At 49.7% G+C, this 21290-nt stretch overlaps 1 protein-coding gene across 3 annotated transcripts in view; it reads right to left on the bottom strand.

The window, feature by feature from the left end:
- Positions 1-13498: 13498 nt before the first annotated feature.
- Cplx2 (complexin 2) overlaps positions 13499-21290 on the bottom strand; it is a 75040-nt gene continuing 67248 nt past the window's right edge. For all 3 annotated transcript variants that reach the window (XM_006976831.4, XM_042278496.2, XM_006976832.4), the window contains 3 exons: positions 18760-18878; positions 18462-18637; positions 13499-17629 (listed from right to left, as the gene is read on the bottom strand). In XM_006976831.4, coding sequence (XP_006976893.1) covers positions 17432-17629; positions 18462-18637; positions 18760-18790 — 405 coding nt within the window. In that variant the 5' untranslated portion in view covers positions 18791-18878 and the 3' untranslated portion in view covers positions 13499-17431. The remainder of the gene's footprint in view (positions 17630-18461; positions 18638-18759; positions 18879-21290) is intronic.

Below are 21290 nucleotides of genomic sequence, written 5' to 3'. Positions count from 1 at the left end.
AAACTCAGGTCGTCAGGTGTGGTGGCAAGTGCCTTTATTTGCTGAGCTATCTTGCTGGCCCCAAACCTTTGATATTTTCAACATATGATGTATTTTTGGGCTATCACTCTGTTATAGGTGGAGAAGGAATTCTTTTGTCACTGTGGGGGCAGGGGACAGAGGGAAGAGGAAGATTGCGTGGAGGTAATACCAACGCGGGTTTGAAGCTCACAGGGTGAAGAGGAGGGAACGGCACAGTCTAACAAGCAAAGAGCAGGCTCTCCCCGCTCCTGCGAAGGCAGTAATCCTGTCTTGTTGCTTTATTTATTTTGTGTGTGCATGCGTGTTTGCATGTGTGTGTACACCATGGAACACGTGCAGGGCACAGCGGCCAACTTGCAGGAGTTAGTTCTCTCCTTTTGTGCTGTGAGTTAGTCCTGGGGATTGGGCTCAGGTCATCAGGCTTGGCAGCAAGTGCCTTAGCCTGCTGAGCCATCTCCCGGCCCTTCACCCTGTTTTAAAGGAGGGGGATCCCACTCAGATGTGGTCTGCTCAAAGTCAAGCTTTGGAATGCAGAGCTGTTCTGTGCTCCCCTCTGCCTGCTGGTGAGTCCAGAGGTCATTGCTCCAAGCCAGTGTCGTTGCTCTCAGGATTCACTCCTCTTGTGGCTTGGTGTTTCTGAGAAGCTGTAGATCATGAGGGCAGTGTCCTCTGATGCAGGCAGGTTTTGTGATGCCCAAGGCCCAGACAGGCCACTTGTACAATTGCTCAGCTCTGCTTTCTGTGTGTGTGTGTATCACTCCCACAAAGGTTCTCACCATGACCACCAGCATCTCCAGACATGCACTTGGCAACCACAGCCAACAGGAAAAAAGTGCCTCTTTTTCCCGGCAGTTTCCTCTAAAGTCCCAGGGAGAGTTTTCATGCCACACCAGGATCACGTGACCATGCCTGAATGAGTCACTACGGCTAAGGAAATATGGTCCTCTTTGGGTTGGACCCGGCTCACATAATCATCCTAGAGTCAGAGGGAGTCAAAACTACATGGACTAGGTATGCGGGAGAGGCACCCCTCACCCCATAATATTGGAGTTCTGGACCAAGGAGGGAAAGTAACTAGCCAAGTAAAGTCCGTGGCTGTTCCTCGTAAAAGCCCAGAGGATCCCATAGCCTGGACAGTGATCAACAGTCTGCTTTGATCCTGGGATAAGGGAGGCACGGGCAACTGAACCCAGTGGTTAGGAAAATCCTTGTGGAGGAGGTACAGGAGGACTCCTGGCCCGAGGGGTGTACTCACCTTGGCTCACATGGGGTGTAATAGCCTTGACAGTGGGAGAGTGGAGCTGGGCAGGCTTGGCTGTGGCCAGCGCTTTGTGTGGGGGGGGGGAGCACATTCCCATCTTCTCCCACACTGTCAGGACTGCAATCTGAAGTGAGGATGTGAACAGAAGAGCCAAACTCCCCTAATTCACCGGCCCAAGTCACGGACTCCATCCGATGAGGTCCTCAGGGGATTAGCAGTAACCCAGCAGGAAGAGGATTTTATGAATTAGTTCCAGCCCCTGAAGGGACAAGACCAGCCTAAGGGAAGGCAGAGAGGTGAGCCCAGTCCCCATGGCATCCACTGCCCCTTTGTGCAGAGAATCCTGTGTTTCCAGGGCAACTGCTGCATCCTGATTGGACACCTCACCTTGCCGGGGAGTGCGACTTGAAACCTGGTGTATAATTTATTTTGAACATTCTGTGCATGAAGTGCTGTGTCTGTGCCCTCCAGATAGGCTCTCCTTTTATCCTTTCTGCACAAGGGGTGTGTCCGATGAGTCTCTCACTGCTGCAACAGAAGAGCTGGCAGAAACAACTGAAGGGAGGAAGGGTACCTTGTGGCTCACAGTTTGAGGGTCGTCCTGTCTGTCCTCATGGTGGCGGGGCTGTGGGGCGACTAACCAACCCTGTTTTGTCTACGGTCATGAAACAGAAAGAGAGGAAAGTTGCAGTTCCGTCTGCTTCCTTCTTTTCATTCAGCCTAGGACCTCAGCTCACAGGATGGTGCTGCTCACGCTCAGGGTAGACCTGCCCTCCTCAGTTAAACCTCTTGAAAAGTCAACACAGACACAGAAATATTTCCTAGGTGGAGAGAGAGAGAGAGAGAGGGAGAGGGAGAGGGAGAGGGAGGGGGAGGGGGAGGGGGAGGGGGAGGGGGAGGGGGAGGGGGAGGGGGAGAGAGAGAGAGAGAGAGAGAGAGAGAGAGAGAGAGAGAGAGAGAGAGAGAGAGAGAGAGAGAGAGAGAGAGAGAGAGAATATTAGCTATCACAGAGGGACAGAGTGGTATGGTCCCCATTTTTATAGGAATCTGAGAATGTCTACCAGCACCAGCACACTGGGAAGTAGAGAAGGCAAGACTCTTCTAAATTTGCTTGAGGTCCAAGAAGGAATTTTTCCAAGCTAGGGCCCTTTTAATACTGAAAGGTCACAGACCCAGTGAAAGCCCCATGTATGCCCCCAAAAGTGGCATGTGTATGTGTGTGTGTGTGTGTGCACATGTATGTGTTTGTGTGTGCTGCTTGTGTCCATAGCCACTTGATGTGTTCTGGTGATACTTAAAGATGAGGCCAGACAGAGGCTCTTTCCCACGCTGCCCTATCAGAGTTTTTAAAGCCCTCCCAGAGCTCGGTCCTTTCTTTCTCATTTGGAGCCCAGGTGGGGGTTCCTCAAGTTCCAGTTGCTTCAGTGAGGATGGTGAGGGGTTCAGGAGAGCTGGGGTAGGGGGATGGGGTCCAGAGCGAAGGCCTCAGAGGAGAGCGGAGCAGTGAGGTAGCTTCATCATCCTGTCCCCAGGGGACTTGGCAGCCTGCTGTTAAATTTTCCCTAACATGGTGACCTTGGTGGTTGAGGGAAGAAAATGTAACTCCCGAGTGGGTGTACAAGGGATGAAGGTTGGCTGTGCCCGGACTGGGAAATACCTTGCTGTCATTAATAGGGGCGAGGCTGAAGCTGGGTTCTTCAGGACCTCTTGCTGTCTGTCACTAGTGGGAACCACTCCTTGTGAGCAGAAGTCCTCAGGGTCATCTTTGGAGGCAGGTAGGGAGCTGAATTAACCTCAAAGCTGTTTCCTATGGTGTTTCCAAGCTATATCACATCTGGTGGCTGGAGGTGTGTGTCCTTGGTTTCCATGGTAGCTGGGCTGAGGGTTGTAGTATTCCTTGTATCCCTGTCTTGTCTATCTTTGGGAACCCTCCAAATGAGGGTGCAGTCTTGGGGCATCTTCTTGCTCCCTGTTAGAGGACCATGTTATTTCCCCATGAAATGGCCTGGCTCCCAGACCTCTTCTCTTCCCCCTCACTACCTGTTCTGTGGGTCATCAGTGCACTGAACTTCCTGCTTCCAACCAGAAGCTATGTCTACTGAATGTCTCCCAGGTTGGAGACTGGCCGCTTCCAGACACCTGGACGTCCCTTCCAACCTGCTCATCCTCTGGATACCTCATCTCCGTGAGGGACTCTCCTGGCTCATCCATGAAAACCAACCCCATTCTGCTCCTTTCTTGACCCGCCCCAGACAAGCCCCACTCAGCCCCTTGAGCTTTCTTCTCGGCCATCCCTTGTCTTTCATTCTCTTCCCCATTACTATGCTCTAATCAGAGGCTCTCTAAACCCTTTCCATTTACGACCCATTTACACTAAAGAAACTTTGTATGTTTCTCTAGTATATAGATATATAAAATAGGGATACAAATCAAACATGTACTGATAATAAATCATAAATACATAGTACAAAATGGCAGAAGTTTGTTTAGGACCACTTCAGAAGTTGTTGGAAATTCTGTCCTAATCCCAAGCCAAAACTCATTGAATGATTTTTTTTTTAACCTCAAGTCAGCAGCTCAAATAGCAGCATTTAAAAACCAAACATTCTAATACAACTCAATCCACATATAGATCAACTTGATACTTCTATGCTGAGGAATGGTGATGGAAAATTCTAAAAACTTTGTTTTCCATAGTTCAACATGTTTCTGTGTGAGCAGGAAACTTTGTACAGAGAGTAAAATCACTGTAGTCCATAGCATACAGTAGTCTAGATTCAGAGCTGATACTCCAGGCAGTGTTTGTTGGTGTTTCTTGGAGCCATGATATGCACAGTTATGTGTGTTCAGAACCAAGGCTGCTGTGAAGACACGCAACACAACACAATGCATCATGGGTGAGCACTGTGCAAGCCGCCCCAATTTCACTGCATGTTTGATTTTGAATTACCCTTTGGTTGTGTGTGTCGCCAGACTTTCTCGACCTTGGCATTCATTTATGAGACGGGAAGCTGGACGGGTGCTTAAGAAGCCAGGCTCTAGTTCACACACCTTCCCTTCTTTCCCGTCCCTTCTATAACTTCAGCCTTGGTCACACTGCCTGTCCCCTTCACTCTTCCGCCTAATATTCCTAGTGGCTGCTCAGCGTCTTCGGCAGGCGCTCCTCTTGGCTGGCACCCAGGGGCTGTGGATTGCCACCGCTGCTTTTGCACCCCCTTCAACCTTTACACACCCCGATGCCTACAAGGTGCGATGCCTGCCATGTGTCAGATTCCCACGCACTCCAGATCCATTGCCCACGCAGTACTGTCTGCCTGGGATGCCTTCCTCTTTCTCTCCTTCATCCCTTTTCGGTGCTAGGTACTGAAGCCAGGGCCTCTGCATGCTAGAGCTGTGCTCCAGCACTGAGGTACAGCACCAGCTCCTGCCTTTGGTTTCAAATCTCAGATTCACCAGAGAGTGAGTGAAGCTTCAAACTCCTCTATGAAACATCCCCTGAATGTGTTCCCTTCATGCCCATGTAAAGGGCTCTGGTATCATCCTTTATACTTCCAGAATTACAGAGTTAGCTCTGCCCTCCAGCTGACTATGAGAGCATGGAGGGCCCAGGCTGGTGTGGTGTTCATCACGAGGCTCCAACACCCAGCCTGGAGCCAGGCATGTGCCTGTTGCTTAGCCACGACTACGGGAAGGAATGGGATGCCTGTCAATCAATCTCTCCAAGGCCCACATCAGGGCTTTTTGATGCAATGTTGGTTTTCTATTGCTTTTGTAACAAGTGACCACAAACTTAGTGGCTGAAATGACACAAATCCGTTCTCTACCAGTTCTGGTTAGCAATCAGGCAGGCTCAGTCTCACTGGGTGGAAATCCAAGTGTGGACAGGCTGTCTCTCTCCCTTCTGGACACTGATGGAAGGACCTGCTTGCTGGTGTCCTAGCAACCTAGAACTCACTCACTTTCCTTGGCCCTTGGCCTTTTCTGTCTTTTAACCTCAAAGGTGTTGGGCTGAATACTTACACTGTCTCTCCTCCCTCCTCTTCCTCTCTCTTCCACTTTCAACATCACTGGTGTTTACACCGAACCCAGCTGGACACTCCAGGGTAAGCTCCCTATTTTAGGGTCAGACCCTTAGTGACTTTCATCTGCAGCCTTAATTCCTACTTGGTGTGTATGGCAGCACCAAATTCACATAGCCTCAGGATTAAGATGTAGCGATCTTTGAGGAAGGAGACATTGTTTTGCCCAGCACAGTGTCAATACAGAAGCTAGTGACCACATGGGAGAGGATGATGTTCTCTGATATTCCAAAGTTAGGGCAGTCAGGACAGTGGAGATGAGAAAGCAGGTTTTTGTTTTTTGTTTTGTTTTCAGATTTGTTTATTTTATTTTATGTGTGTGAGTGTCTTCCCTGCATATATGTATGTGTACCACATGTGTACCTGGGACCATGGATCCCCTGGAACTGGAGTTATAGATATTATAGCTGGTTGTGACCCACTAAGTAGGTGCTGGGAATCGAACCCCAGTTCTCTACAAGAGCAACAAGTACTCTTATCTGGAGCTGCCTTTCCAGCCCTAGAAAGCAGAAAGTTTAATGCAGGTAGGAGTGTTTGGCATGGGGAGAGCCAGAAGGGACTTCCCATTGAGGTGATAAGCTTGACATTGACGGGAAGACAACCCAGTCTGGCTTGAGGTAGAGAATTCCCCATTGCCTGCCATTTCACATTCTGGCTTCTCAGTTACTCATGTTAACTAAAGTCTGAGAACACTGAACTGAAAGAAACAATGTGGAAGTTTTAAGTTATACACTCTTCCAGGTCTGCCTGGCACTGCCCTTCAGCTGTGAACCATCTCTGGTCTATGTGCCCACACTGTGCTTATCATCCACCTATCTGGTGCCTGGCAGCCACCTCATCAGACTAACCATGGCAGTACCACTGGGCTTGTGTTCAAGCAAGCCTTGGGTTACTTAGCAATGGCCCCAAAGCACAGGAGTAGTAATGCTGGCAATTGTAATACAGTATAGTATTATAATCATTCCATTTTATTATTAATTAGTGTTGTTAATCCCCTACTGTGCTTAATTTATATGTAGAACTTTATCATAGGTGTCTATGTATAGGAAAGATATTCTATACAGAGTTGTCACTATCTAAGGTTTCCAATTCCCCTGGGGTCTTGGAATGTATTCCCTGGAGACAAAGGCAGATCTTGTTCAAGAGGAATTGATTGATGCATCGGGGAAAAGCTGTGAATAGGCACTTCTCCAGGTGTGGCTTGGCTGGGGTGCAGGTGATGTCTGTAACTCTACTTCTTTCCGGCTCACAGGTGTCTTCGTCTGGGACTGGCTTCATCTTCAGGCCACCTGAGGTTCCCACATCACAGCAGCCTCACCTGCTTGCAAGCCTCACTGTGCCTTGCTCCCTCATCTGCCCCCGACCCCCCACCCCACTTCAGCCCACCCGAACCTCAGGCTGGTTAGGGTGTGTTTAATCCAAATCATTTGCAGACACAGGGGAAGGTGGATTCCTACAGGACATGCTGGTTGCTATGCACCGGATGAGTGACAGCCCCCCTCTGTCCTAGGGAGCATGGGCAGTGTTCCTGGATCTGCTGCCCTTTGCTGTGTGATGTTGAGCAACTTATTGATGTCTCTAGGCCTTTCTGTAGAAGGAAGGGTGGGACTGGATGCTCTTTAAGGGACCTTCCAGCTCCTACAACCTTTCACATGGAGGTTTTCCCCATCTGTCTATCCCATCTGCTTTCTTGTGCTTCCAGACGCTAGTAGTAACTGTCCTTAGAAAACATAGTGTGTTTTCTGTAGGGAAGGTTGTGGGCAAGAGTGATGGTTAGAATTTGAGCAGGGATGCATGGGCTCCAGAGAGGGCTTATGTTCCATAAGAAGTTAGAGAGAGGGGGGCTGGATAGATGGCTCAGTGGTTAAGAGCACCTGCTGCTCTGGCAGAGGACCTGGATTCAGTTCCCAGCACCCACATCATGGCTAACAACTGTCTGTGACTCCAGTTCTAGGAAACCTGATGGCATTTTTTGGCCTTTGTGGGCACTGCACACATGTGGTGTATAGACATTCATACAGACAAAACACTTATATACATGAAATAAAATACTGTTTAAAAAAGGCCAGCGGGACTGCTGTGGGGAAGTAAGCACCGGGTTCCTGGAGAATTTGCAGGCTGAGCATATGAACAGTCAGGAGCCAACATGAACCAGGGCTCTGGTCTACCATGGCACTTCAGCCCTCCCCTGTGCTTGATGTCAAGGCTTAGTATGGTCAGGGCTGAGGGTGCATCTCAACTGGTGAGGGAGTGATCATGGTATGGCTGAGCCGATGGCTCAGTCTGAGTTTGGGGTGGGTATGGCTCATTCATTGGTCAGCAGTACACAGGTCAGGTCCATGAGCAAGTCATATGTCCTGGACTTGTGGGACATCTCAGACATGTACTATTTGACATGCTCTGCATTTTACTGTTCCTTGTCAGGCTTGTTGACTAGAATATCAATTCCATGTTATTCAATGACCTTGTTCTCTATGGTCGTGTTGGAGTGACTGAATAAATAATGCAGAGGTGCGTGCAGCTAGGGGTAGCAAGTACTGTGTATGTAGGAATAGCAGTTCTGCAGCCTTGCTGCTGCTAGTAGGGCCATCTGCGGGGCTCTTAAACAATCCCAGTGCCCAGGCTGCACACCTCACCAACCGAACCAGAGGGGGGTGGGTCTGAAGCTAGGCATCATTATGTTTTTTAGGGGATTTTCCCAGGTTTATTCCACTGTACTATTAAGTCCGAGAGCCGCTGTATCTGGCCATGTGAAGTGCAGGTGGGCATACACTCCCATGGGAGGACACACGTGGCAGGCTGCCCACACCCACGCAGAAGGAAGGCGTGGGGCTGGAGATGGAGCTGCGGTTGGCCTCAGCTTCTGGGTGGTTGGATGGAGACTTTTTGTTCCAGATCTCTATCACTTTCTCTGGACACCCACTATGGAGGTGATTACTTTGCTATCACAGAATGGATTTTGGCTGCGAGTCAAGAAGAGCTCTTGTTTCCCAGCTAAACGATGGCAAATCAATTTGAGGTCTTGGCTGGAGCTGCTGATTAGGGCTGGCAGCCAGGGAGCCTGGGGCTGTCTGAGCCAAGTCAGGGCTCAGCTAGTCTATGGGAGGAGGTAGCAGGCATGAGCTGAAGGCCAGTGTTGGGTCCAAGAACCCAGCGTTCTCTTCCAAGGCTTGGGGGGGGGCGTTATAATCTCAATTTATTTATACTTGCAATATTAATAGTCTTTATGCTTGTTTATTTGTTTCGGGTAGGGTTTTGCTATGTAGCCCATGCTGGCCTGGGAACTCACTATGTAGCCTTAGCTGGCCTTGAACTCACACTTTTCCTGCTTCAGGTTCCTGAATGCTGAGATTATAAGCATGAGCCACCATGTCTGATGAAGATCTATAGTATTCATAGTCTTAGGTATCATGTACTGAGAAGTTAATGCCTGGGAGAGGCATTTTAATACATTTTGTAGCTAATTAGTTGTCACAGGCCTTATCCTTTTGCCATGCAACTCCTAAGAGGTGGAATGCAATATCCAGTGTTGAATGACTCCCAAGTTCCAAACAAGGCTTCCTGGGAAAAAATCCAAATGTTTTCTCCTGGTGCTTGGCTGTGTCTTGTTTTGCACACACAGACTCCAAGCTCCCATGACTTTGGCAGATGCAAGTCTAAAGGTAGGCCTAACTTAGATCATGAGCACGGGAAGGCCTCTGTTTGCTGAACAGAGAAGGGAATGAGGAAACGTCTACTGTATGAATGGATCAATGAAGGAATGTTTACTGACTAAGCCTTGAAGAAAGATCTGTAAGGTAGGTCAAGGCACATATTGTGAAGTAGGTGCCCCCGCCCCCACATGTCCCAGTCTCCAGCCATCTTCCTTTCTGGGATTTGTATTGTGCAGAGTCTCCCACATTGAGTCAGAGCCGGAGTTGGGGACCAACAGAATACTACAGAAGCAGCAGTGTGAGGTGTGAGGTTCTGAAGCTAAGTCCTAAAGACTGCAGCTTCCACCTGCTTCTCTTGCATGATTCTTTCCTGGGGACACCATGATGGGAGGGCATTCAAAAGTTTCTGCAAAGAGGCTTCCCTGGCAAGGAGATCTGCCAACAGCCAGAACTGTCCCACTGTGATTTAGCTGTCTCAGAGGCATGTCATCTGGGCACATTTGGACAGCTGAATCTTCAGATAAGATTGTAGCCCAGGCTGCCATCTTTGTTGTTGTTGTTGTTGTTGTTGTTGTGTGTGTGCATGTGTGTGTGTGTGTGTGTGTGTGTGTGTGTGTGTGTGTGTTGAGACAAGGTCTGTGTATTCCTGGCTGGTCTTGAACTCAATATGTAGCCCAGGCTGGACTCAAACTCAGAGCTCCTTTTGCCTCTGCCTCCTGAGTGTTGGGATTAAAGGCATGCACCACCACTCCCAGTAATTCAGGCTGCTTTCTTGATGGCTACTTAATGATAGATCCCCATGTGAATCACCAGGGCACCCACTCCAGAATTCATGGCCCCAAAGAAACATGAATGTTTACTGCTTGAAGCCATTAAGTTGGGAGGCCATTTGTTATGTGCCTGCAGATAAATAACTGTAACACATTGCTATCATTTTAAGATACAAGAGGAATTCTTGAAGGAGAAAGTTATTCTTCATTATCCTCTTGGCTTGTTTTGTGTCCCCACAAAGGAAGCTTCTCATTCTGTTGTATAAGGTGGGGATAATGCTGAACTTACAGATTGCTTTTGAGATAGGTCATGTATTTAAAGCAATCAGTTCTTATGGTTGGCATAGAGCAAGTGTTTTCTGAGTAGGGGAGGGGGGTTCCTTTTCCTCCCTAGCTTATTATAGCAACATGACCATTACACAGATAGGGTCATTCCAACTTTGTCTCACAGTGAACACACAGGGAATTGATGTAACCAAGAGATGAAGAGCCCTGGGCCTGCCTCTATATGGATGGAGGGATGGATGGATGGATGGATGCTTTGGGTCGGGAGACTGATATGGTGATGCCAGCTCTCATCCAACCTTCTGAGTCTAAAACTTTTGTCAGCTCTATGCTTGGAACTGGGGATGACCTGCCTGAGCTCTCACAAAGAGGAAGGACTGGAGTCTGAATTTATACCCGGGTCAGCATGCATGCAGAGGCCTGGTGTGAGGGATGTCTCCAGCTGGAAGAGCCTAACTGAGAAAAAATTGTCTTCAGGCAGTATCAAATCATCTCTCAGATCAGGCAAGAAACCCCAATTAATTACAAGTGCTAAGTGAATGGTCTAGAAGCTGGGTTTTGCAGTCAATTAGTGAGATATCGAAGGAGGTTTCATTAACTCTCTGCCTCCTGGCAGTTTTTAGTTTAAAGAAGGGAGCTTTCAAACTAGAGTGAGCTCCAGGACACTGTGGGGAGTGCAAACACAAGAGTACTCCCATCCAAGGGTGGCACAGAGGGATTCCTGAATGCATAGGAGAGTGGGTTCCACTTTAATCCCCTGCCCACTCTAGGCTTCTTGACTTTAAGATCTTTTGGTCCTGTGGTGAAATCAGCGGTCAATGCCCTTTCCATCTGGGGTACTAGACCATGCAAAATGCCATTTGTGCTTCCTGTGGTTTCTCACCTTAGTGCCCTTCAGTAGCTCCTGGTGGCCTGCAGGTAGAGCCCAAATTTTATTGCTTGGCACTGCGTTTGCCACGCCCAGACTCAGCTTTCACCAGCAGCTCTGACGGCTCCGGCTCCGGCAGACATCCCACCCTTTCTTGCCTCCTGTACGGAACTACCTTTGTCTCCACCTCTCCCTTTGCCTTTGTTCTTGGTACCCAGAGCGCTCTCCTTCCCCACTAAGCTGTCTCCTCCTCATTTGAGACTCATTTTAGTTGTTGCCTCTTCCAGGGAGCCTTCACCAAGGGCCAAAACACGTGAGTGACTGGATACACTGCGGTGGGCAATGGTCTATCTTTCCCTTTGCAAGTAGTCGGTCAGCTAGATCAGGTTGTGTGGCTGGTATTCTTGGTGCCTAGTACAGTGCCAAGCACATAGCAGATGTTTGATTTAACTAAGGGGATTAAGACACTTAGGAGAAAAACTTCACGATTACAACCGGGAGGGTGGTAGTGTTTACCCACCAGGACACAGGTGCACTGTAAGGAAAAGAGAGGAGAGGAGAGAAGAATTGACTGTCTGTTCGTGACTAAGCTGTCACAAAGCCAGGTTTGAGGGGGCAGTGTCTTGTGTGACTGGCAGAGTTCACCTCGTGGTGGCCTCCCAGGGAATTCTGAAGTCATTCTCTTTCTTTCCCATGTTCTGGGCCTGGACTTTGTCTTGCAGAACTCCACAGGGAACTCACCAATGCACCTCTGTGAGACATCTTCACCTCCCAAGACTCTGCCTGCCAAGGTCTACACTTCCTGAGGGAGGGAGCTTTTGGGCTCAGCCCTGCTAGTCTCACCTTGGTGTGGTTCTCTCCCTGTCAGTGTAGGAAGAACTTGAAATTGCTTCTTGCCGACAGCACACAGCACATCCTTCTGCAATTAGGTGATAGAAAATTGTGGCGTCCATTTTGCTAGCAGATTCATCTAGAGTTACCTTGGTTTTCACACTGGGGTGGGACAAGCTTCATGTTGTGAGTTGCCCCCATGGAGGGGTCCACATGGCAAGGAACAGGGGGTATTCTCCAGCCAATATCCATCAATTGCATCCTTCCAGCAACTGTGTGAACTTGGGGGTGATCCTTGTTCAGCTGAGCCTTCTGATGAGGACCCTGGCTTGTACTTTGCTAGCATCCTCATGAAGACCTGAAGGCAGAGAATCCAGCTAACCTTGTGCCCAGACTCCTGACCCACAGACACTGGGAGGTAACAAATGTGTTGTCCTTATGGAGATTGCAGTTGTTGGGGAGATGTGTGTATTCATGTATCTTAAAAATAGACTTCACAGTGCTGGTTGATGAGTGCTTAGTATTCAATGATAAGGGCATTTGTGAAAAACTCTACTTACTCCTACAACAGTGGAGGTTAGAATAATTATTATCATTCCATTTCCCTTGTGAGAAGATGCTCACAGGGGTTAAGTGTCTTGCTCAAGATCACTCTGCTGGGTGGAAGCGCCTGTCTGTATGCTTGGGGCTTTTTATTGCAACACAAAGCCGTGATGCTTTGTGCTCTGTGTGCATGGTAACAGATCCTGCTCTGGTCAAGAGACAGGAAGCTGTATCAGTGGGCTGTGCAGAGGGGAGTGACACGAGCTAGATCTTGAGGAGCTTGAGGATTGTGCCAAGGTTACAAGGAGGGGTGAGGGGTAATTTATGCAAATGTGATGTAGCATTGGATGGGGGGTGCTGAGTGCTCATGGAACACTGAGGTTCTGTGGCTCTGACTGAGCAGGTTGGAATCATTGGAGTCATATCACACAGGGCCATTTTGATCATCTGGATGCTGTCCGCCAGATAGATACCATCCTATGGGCAGGTGGAAGTACTGGGCAGGGAGTGACATGTTGGTTGATGTTTGCGTTTTAGATAGACCCTCTAGCTGGGGCTGGGGTGTCAGGGAGAAGGATGGACAGAAAGGAAGAGGTAGACCAGTAGGTGGGGACAGACATTACTTCCCATGTATGACAATGGGAAGTGCTGAGAAGCCAGAGAGAAATGGACCTCACTTCAGACCAATCTGAAGTGGGGGCATGGAAGCGAAAGGGGTCTTATACTGACCCTCAACAAGCTGTGTGTGTGTCCAAGAGGAATGCTGAGTGCTGTCCTCTTGGTGTGTCCTCAGCCTCCTGCAAGCCACCCAGGCCCAGAAGGAAGGCCCCATCCATGTTGTGGAACGAACTACTGATAGACATTTGCCCATCTATTGTGTTCATGGTATTCTCAGGATGGCACCCCCCAAGGAACTGGTAGAGAAGGGCAGCCTGTGATGGGATGCGAGGGTCAGCCTCACAAGCCCTCCTCTGGGATTGTAGAGTCGGCCTTCAGAGGCAGAGTGATCCTGGAACTTGGGCCTGCCCCAACTTTAGCCTCCATTGATTTCTGAGGCCATTTCTACAGTGTCCTGGCTGGAGGCTGGGGGTGGACATAGAGCATGTTGGGCTACCTTGAGCTGTCTGTGTTGGTTGTCTCCCATCACTGCTGGTGCTAACGGACAGAAGGAGGCAGACAGATGGAAGCTGCTGTACAAGGTCTTTTTCTTTGTTGTCATGGTTGGTTTTGTACATCTTAGCATTTGCATCACACAAAGTGGGGAGCACAGCCATGGCTTTTGGTCAGGTTCAAGGGAGTGGGGGGGTGGCCCTCCCCTCCCCCAGATACTGACACATTTAGAGGAAGCAGAGCAACAAGGACAGAGCACAACTGTGGGAAAGGGCTCCCCACATCAGCAGGATGGTCATTTCAGCTGGGTCTCAGTGGGGCTCCCCACCCCCATCCCGGGGCCAGGAGGAGCACCTCTGTTCTCTCCCTGGTGAAGAGGGTGGGACAACAGGACCGGGGACTAGAGCAGGGGACATTTGCTGGGAGGCATTTCCCATGGGAGCCAGTCTGATCCCCAGGCCTCCCAGTACAGTCAAGGGATGGCTAAACCTTAGCAGATGGAACAGGGTGCTATGGTTGGGCAACTTTGCCAGCTGGGTGCTAGCCCTTGGCGCTGGAAATCCCATGCCATCCTTACTCTAGCCACAAGTCTTTAGGACGGCTGGTCTGCCCACCAACTACCTCATGTGTGAGGGGACTCTGGGCCGCAACACTTCTGTCTCTTTTCTGCTCTCTCATTTTCTCTTTTTCGCATGCCTGGGATGGCCTACAGACCTCTCAGTTCTACTGAAGGAGGCCTCACTCATGAAGCTTCACTGCCAAGGACTCACTTCCCGGTGCTTTGGAGCTGAAATGGAGGATATGCACTTTGGAAACCCTGTGTCATCTCCACAGAGACCCGGAGAATCCCTTTGCTTCTTCTCTCTGATGGAGAGTCCCAGGCGCAGGAGCCTGCTGGCTTTCCCCAAGAGTGCACAGGTCCCATGTCAGTGGTGCATCTCATTCTATCTCCAGCCACCTACCATGCTGTGTGTGTGTGTGTGCGTGTGCGTGTGCGTGTGCATGTGCGTGTGTGTGTGTGCGCGTGCGTGCGTGTGTGTGTGTGTGTGTGTGTGTGTGTGTGTGTGTGTGTGTGTGAATTCTGGAGCCTCTTTTCCGTGTGTCACTTACATATTACATTTCTGTGTGATATACTCATCTGCTCATTCTGTGGGCCACACACACACACCTCCTGCTCTAGGCACATCAGGTGAACAAACGTCCTTTCCCCTGCTCAAGTGTCCAAGTTTTGTCCTCCCATAAATGTTGTACATAGATAGCATCCTTTAGGGATCACCCATTGTTTTCTCCCCATAGTCAGGTCCGTGTCAGAAATGTCAATCATTATATCCCCCTGGGCTTTGTGTGGGTGGAACCAGATATATACCAAGTAGAAATTCTCTCTCTTACCCGCACCTCTAAAAGAACCTCAAAAATCTGCTGCCTGGGCATGGAAAAGAGGAGACTGAGACCTAGACTAAGCTAGCCCAGCCTGAAGGGCTGTGGGTGGAGACGAAAAGCCCTGAGCCCACTCTGGGTACCCAGAGGGGCCATGGAAACCATTAAGGACACCAATTGAAGGGTCTGACTCCCTCAGGCCCATGTGGGTTCTCTTGCTTATGTGCAGGTCCCCGGGTCTTGGTCTCGACTACCCATCTGGTGCTCTGTACCCTGCCAACACCTTTGAGGTCTAAGGGTCCCTGTCAAGGGGAAGAAGGCCTTCCTTAACACTGGTATCCATCCCTGTGTTCAGGTGGGAGTCTTACTCAGGGTTTAGGGAGGCCTAGGGCCCCTGGACTGGTCCCTGCCTGTCTCTGGCCCAGGACCCCAAGGCTCTTGAGAATGACCATCCTGCCCAGGATAGAAGACAGAGACAAGCAGACAAGAGGGGTGCAAGATGGCTCCCCATCACAGACATAGACACAAACACTGGCCCCCTGCAGGATGACACAGGGGCACAAGGGGGCGTGGGGAAGGGTAAGTCCCAGGAGCTGGAGCTGCCGAAGCCCTGCTCCTTGGAGAAGGGACAGACCAGGGGACTTTTCTGGTTCCCTAAACATATGAATTGTTTAGTCTCGTCTTTAAAGTATTGCGGTCTAACTGATATGGCTTTAACTATTGGAAACAGACAGGAAGACACATGTCTTCTCTGAAATAAAAGCGTAAGTCCACTAAAATGGAAAACCTGCAGAACACAATGGGACCAGCGGGACAGAGGCTTTGGGAGCGGGCAAGTCGCCCCTCCTGGGCCCCTGCTTTTGGGATAGGCCCTGGTGGGGGCCCAGCATGGCTTCCTGGGGCACTGCCTGGGTCTGCCCCAGAGGAATTCTGAGGACCTCAGGTAGGAAACCCCCAAGGGTGGGAGGACTCTAGGCCAAGGGTAAGATCTCCTGTCAGATGTGGCCACCTGTGACTAACGAACGGTCTCAGAGTTGGGAGGGGGCATCTTACTCTGGTTCTTGCTGTCCAAGCACATCCTTATGCATTCAACTGCCTGTTCTAGACCCACACACATGAACACCAGTCTTGGCCCATCTGACAGTTCTCTCAAACACTCATTTCTGCATCTAACAGGTAACTGGCACTCTTGACACACATGCCGTTTTGAAAATACATGCATATACAAGCTAACACATGCAGTCTTTAAACACATGAGATGGCGGGCACACACTGAGAATTATAATTGAAACTCAGGCACACCACACCCCACAAACACATATACACAAGGTACACCATATAAACAACCTCTAGCACAGAGGTGTGATGACTAACACACACATGCGATCTCAAGACATCACACTCTAACCATACATAGATGCGTGATGGGGTCTGCCATACGTTATCTGATGTGTGTGTGTGTGGACTCACACGTTCATCCCTCTTCTGCGCCTCCCCCTCTGTCCCTGCTCCATTTCTACACAAGTCACAGAGCAGGCAGCTCGACAATGCGGGGTGTGAGGACAGATGGCAGCCCTATACATCCCCAAGGAGAGCTGATTCTTGGCCAGTGGGACGAGTGGACAGTCTTTTGTCAGGTGGGAATTGGCTTTTCCCCAGCTGCTTGGGCTTCGACCAAGAAGGGTCCTCCTGGGGACAATGGGGACTTGGAAGCACATGAACAGGACATGGAAGGGAAGAAGGGTGGAGAGGAATGGGGGCAGTTTGGCTGTACCCGTGACAGGTCCCATGGCACAGACCATCACTGCCCGATGGCTCCAAGTGTTTTCTGGGGGCCTGGGCAGCCCCTTGGCTGGGCAGACTGGGGCCTAGCCTGGCAGTGGGGTCCCAGGGCCTAGGTCAGATGAGGGAATAAGGGGTTGCCCTGCCCTAGGCTCCTCCACAGATGTGCTAAAGTCCAAAGAGGATCCATTTGGAGGGAGCAGCTTGGCAGGGGCCGTGCTTTTCAAGGTAGGGATGGGGAGAGGTGTGATCCTGGGTAGGTGTCACCAGGAAGAGGGAAGGGGACAGCCCAAGCCGCTTGCCCAGACTCTAACCTGGCCAGATCCAGCTACAGCCAACCTCTCAGGGCAGGCTCTCTCAGGGCAGGCTCACTGTGCACAGCCTTTCTCAGAGCCAGGCCACTGGGTGCCTCTGCCCTAACCTGGACTCCCACTGGGAATTCAGAGGCCAATGGTCAGCATGCTGGGCAGGGCTGGAATGTGTCATTACTTTGGCTGGCTGGGGACAGTGGTCCTCCTGGCAGTGGGGAGCATGAAGGAATGTATGGGGGGGGTGTAACCACACTAACATAGACCTTGGGCTTCTGGAGGGGCACCCACTGCCTTTGGCTCTGGGTTCAATGCCCCCTGCTGGAGTAAAGCTGTCTTCCTTTTTCAAGCTATTTGGGAGCGAAACAAGACTAGAAACCCTGGGATGAGTGCAGAGGGGAGAGGCACCCCTGGCTGGGGAAGGGGGCAGGGGCCAACTGAGGTCTTCCCCTTTGGAACTGATACTTAACTTAATAAAGAGAGAAGAAAAGAAAGACCACCACCAACAAAAAAGTCATAACGTGGATGGGGCGGGAGGGTGGGTTACTTCTTAAACATGTCCTGCAGCGGCCCGGGCAGATACTTGAGCACCGTGTCCAGGATGCTCTCCTCTTCCTCCTCCTCCTCATCCCCACATCCTGCAGGGATGGCCTTCTTGGGTCGGGTCAGGCTTCCCTCACAGGGCTGCTCCAGGGCTGCCTTCTCCTCTGCCTCCTTCTCTTCTTTCTTCTTCAGCCCATACTAGGGAAGAGAAAGACAGAAAGTTATGAAGTTGAGTCGGGGGAAGAGAGGGCTGACTTTTTTCACTCACTCAGACTTGGGAGATGTGTCTTATCAGCACTTCTAAACTCTCCAGGAAAGCTGCCTTCCCTGGAGCACCGAGCCCAGTCCTTAGTAGAGGACTCACATAAAAGACCATGCCTCAAGCTGGGCGACGGTGGCAGCGGCATAATCTTAGCACTTGGGAGGCAGAGGCAGGTGGCTGTCTGTGAGTTCAAAGCCAGCCTGGTCTACAAAGCAACTTTCAGCACAGCCAGGACTGTTACACAGAGAAACCTTGCCTCCCAAAACCAAAACAAAACATAAAAAGGGCCGTATCTTGGTTTCTTTTAAAATTAACACTTACTGATAATACCCCTTTGTCCTTTTGAGATTCCCTGAGTTCTGAGTTCTGAATACTGAATGTCTTCCTGTGTTCTGAGGCACACTTTTGCAGTACAGCTGGCTGACAGAAGGCCGCTTGTGGTGTTACTTTGCAGCAGAGTGCTGTCAGACATGCACTAAGTGAATGACACAGGGTAGCGCTCAGTACCTGGTGGTCAGGGTACCATGGAAATTTTCTCTAATATCCACACTTCCTGAATTCCACTTATATTTAGTCTCGGGCTCTGGCAGTGCTGTTGGACCTGATACATTGTTGCATTTCCCGAGTGCTTACAGAGTTACTGTACGATCTTGAGGACATGTTCCAAAGACACTCGTTTTCCTGATGAGAGCGAGGCTCGGAGAGAACTGGCTCTAAGAGGAGAGCTGGGGTTCAGGGAGTGGAGGTGGGGCTTTCAGGGGTGCTGACCTTGTCTCGGATCTGCTGCCGGACCTTCTCGCGCTCGGCTTCCATGCGTGCGTGCTTGGCCTTGCGCTCTTCCTCCTGCTGCCTCAGGGCCTCCTGTCGCTCTTCCTCCTTCTTCTGGGCGTCAGGGTCCTTCTCCTCCTCCCCTCCCAGCATCTTCCCCATGTCCTTGGTGGCCCCTACAGGGATGTGGAGTGGTCAGGGGAGGAGGAGGGTGTGGTCAGTTGGGGAGAGAAGGCAGGTGGTTTGAGGTTCCCTCTCTCGTGGTCAGGGGGTACGTGGGGAAGGTGGTGGGGCTCACCTCCAAGGGCTTGCTTCATGACAAAGTCCATCCTGCAGGCTTTGCTTAGTGCTCCCTAGCCCGTGACTGAATTTGCATTCAGCACTCCTGGCTGGTCTGCCTCTGGGAAATGAGTCCACCTGCAAAAGAGGATGGGGGGTCAGGAGTCAGATGGTAAAGCTCTCTTCCCAGGCTGGGCGGTAGAGACTGACAGGGCATCACCAACTGAGGGTAAGGCTCAATGCCCTGCTAGGAAGAAAGAGGAGACAGGAGGATGTGTTTATTGAGCATGTATCATGGGCCAGGCATGGATGTGCAATTAGACAGCTTCTGTTTTTATTTTAATATTATTTTAAAAGAAGATTCATTTATTTTGTGTATATGAATAGTTCCCTGCATGGGGATATGTGCACTGTGTAAGTGCAGTGCCCGTGGAAGCCAGAAGAGGGCATCATATCTCCTGGAACTGGAGTTACAGATGGTTGTGAGCCACCAAGTGGGTGCGGGGAATAGAACCTGGGTTCTCTGTCAAAGCACTATGCACACTTCACTCTGAGCTCTCTCTCCAGTCTTGGTTCCTATTTTAAAGCCTTCATTTGAACATATTTTTCCTAATTTGACTGAAGCCAGGAGTGTTGGAATGAGACTGGAATTTGGACTTGGAAGAGCTGTGTTTTAATGACATCCTCAGTTGTCATTTGTCATGTGACCTTCAATGAGTGACACCCTTTCCTTACACTTTCAGTTTCCTCTTTCCTAACTAAAATGGAAGTGGAAGGGCCTGGGCTACTGCAGAGAGCAGACAGGCTGGGCCAAATGAACATGTGCTAAGTGGTCCCAGAAAATCAGAGGTGCATGGAAAAAAAAAAAAAAAAGGTATAGCCAGCATGAGTGGGAACCTATCCAGACTCTGGAAAGATCAGACAAATGGAGAAGCAAATTATCTGTTATTGCAGCATATGTATAAGTCTTGTGTCTTATAGCTTAATGTCGATTTTCATTTGGAACTACACATGAGGGCATTGGGGATGTTATCATCTTGGTGCTTCTGGCCTTTGCAGAGTGAGGTCCTTGTGAGCTCTCTGCTGACCTTAGTTCTTCTTCCCTTCTCCCTAGATTACTGACTTTCAGTTTTTATTATCACTTTTATTTTGTCTCAGAAGATTTTCTCCAAATAAAGTCATAATTGCAATGCAGTATGCAGAATACGAGAAAGTGGTATCTAACCCACAGGCGGTAGAGGGGTCTGCAGATTAGAGCATGGGGGTCCTCCTTTGGGGGGGCATCTCTGAGAATTGACCCCAGTGCTCCAACTTAGAGGTCTCCTATTTTAATTGTTGACTTGTAATGCTTCTTTAAAAATGTTTTTTTAAATGTTTATTTTAACTCATCTGTATGGGTTTTTGTCTGCATCCCACATATGTGCCTTTCAGAAGAAGGTGTCAAAGCTGCTGGCACTGGAGTTACAGACGGCTGTGAGCCATCATGTAGGTGCTGGGAATTGAACTTGGGTCCTCTGCAAGAACAGCAAGTGCTCTTAACCCCTGAGTTATCTCTCCAGCCCCTGAGTTATACTGATTCTTTCATAGACAAGGCAGCTGCCAATTTCTCTGTTCTGTGTGGCTGCACCCATGAACTGTCCTAAATGTGATGTGGGTGGAGGTTGACTGGGATTAGGTCACCCCCACCCCCAGGGCCTTTCATCTCTTATAGACTTCAAGTCTCTATTACTTTCTAGGAAGAAAAAAAGGGTTTGGGGAAATGATGGCAGAGAATTTTACCAGGCTGGTTATTGCAATTGAGTTGAATTCAAGGTCACAGGCTCTTCGTTGATAGATTCTCCTGTTTCTTTCAGGAGTGAGCAGACTGTAAGCTTTTCATAACAAGGGATCCAAGAACATATCTATAGGATTAGACCACTTAATGGGTTGTTTTTGGTGGAGAAAAATCATAATGTACTAAATGAAAAAGTTCCCAAGGGTTTTGGCATCAGACATAATTGGTTAAAGGTTCTAGACAGGGCTGAGTCTCTGGAAACACGCCATCTGATTCCAGATGGGGCAGTGTTAAAATGATCTTTGCACTGATATTTAAAGGAGAAAAAATTCAGGTCAAGTACCTGGAGATGTTAGCCAGAGCTTATACAAATGGCAGTTATTGCCGTCTACGTATCTATGGGACTACAGTAAGTCTAAAAGGAACACAGGCTTTCCAGTAAGGGCGAGAGAACCCACCCCAACCCAGAAATCTGAGTCTGTTGAGATGCTTCCCATTGATTTTAGACCTCGGGAGAAGACTTAATTTCTAAGAACAGAAAACGAACAGTGAACAAACTGAGTGATTTCAGGAACTCTTGAGTTTCTACGCAGTGTTTACATAGAGCTCAAAGAATTACCAGGTGGCAGTGGAAGACGGAGGACTCTAATTTGAGATGATTCAAATTGGAAGGCAGGACACCTGGGCTGTAGCTTGGCTCTGTCCCTGACTTGCTGCATGACTCGGGCAAGTCTCTCTTGGGACCAGATGCTCTCCCGAGCCCTTCCCTAGAAGCA

Source organism: Peromyscus maniculatus, chromosome 5 (assembly GCF_049852395.1).
Source record: "Peromyscus maniculatus bairdii isolate BWxNUB_F1_BW_parent chromosome 5, HU_Pman_BW_mat_3.1, whole genome shotgun sequence".
Taxonomy (NCBI): Eukaryota; Metazoa; Chordata; class Mammalia; order Rodentia; family Cricetidae; genus Peromyscus; species Peromyscus maniculatus.
The sequence above is the reverse complement of the archived record's forward strand: the minus strand, read 5'-3'. Positions and strand labels throughout refer to the sequence as shown.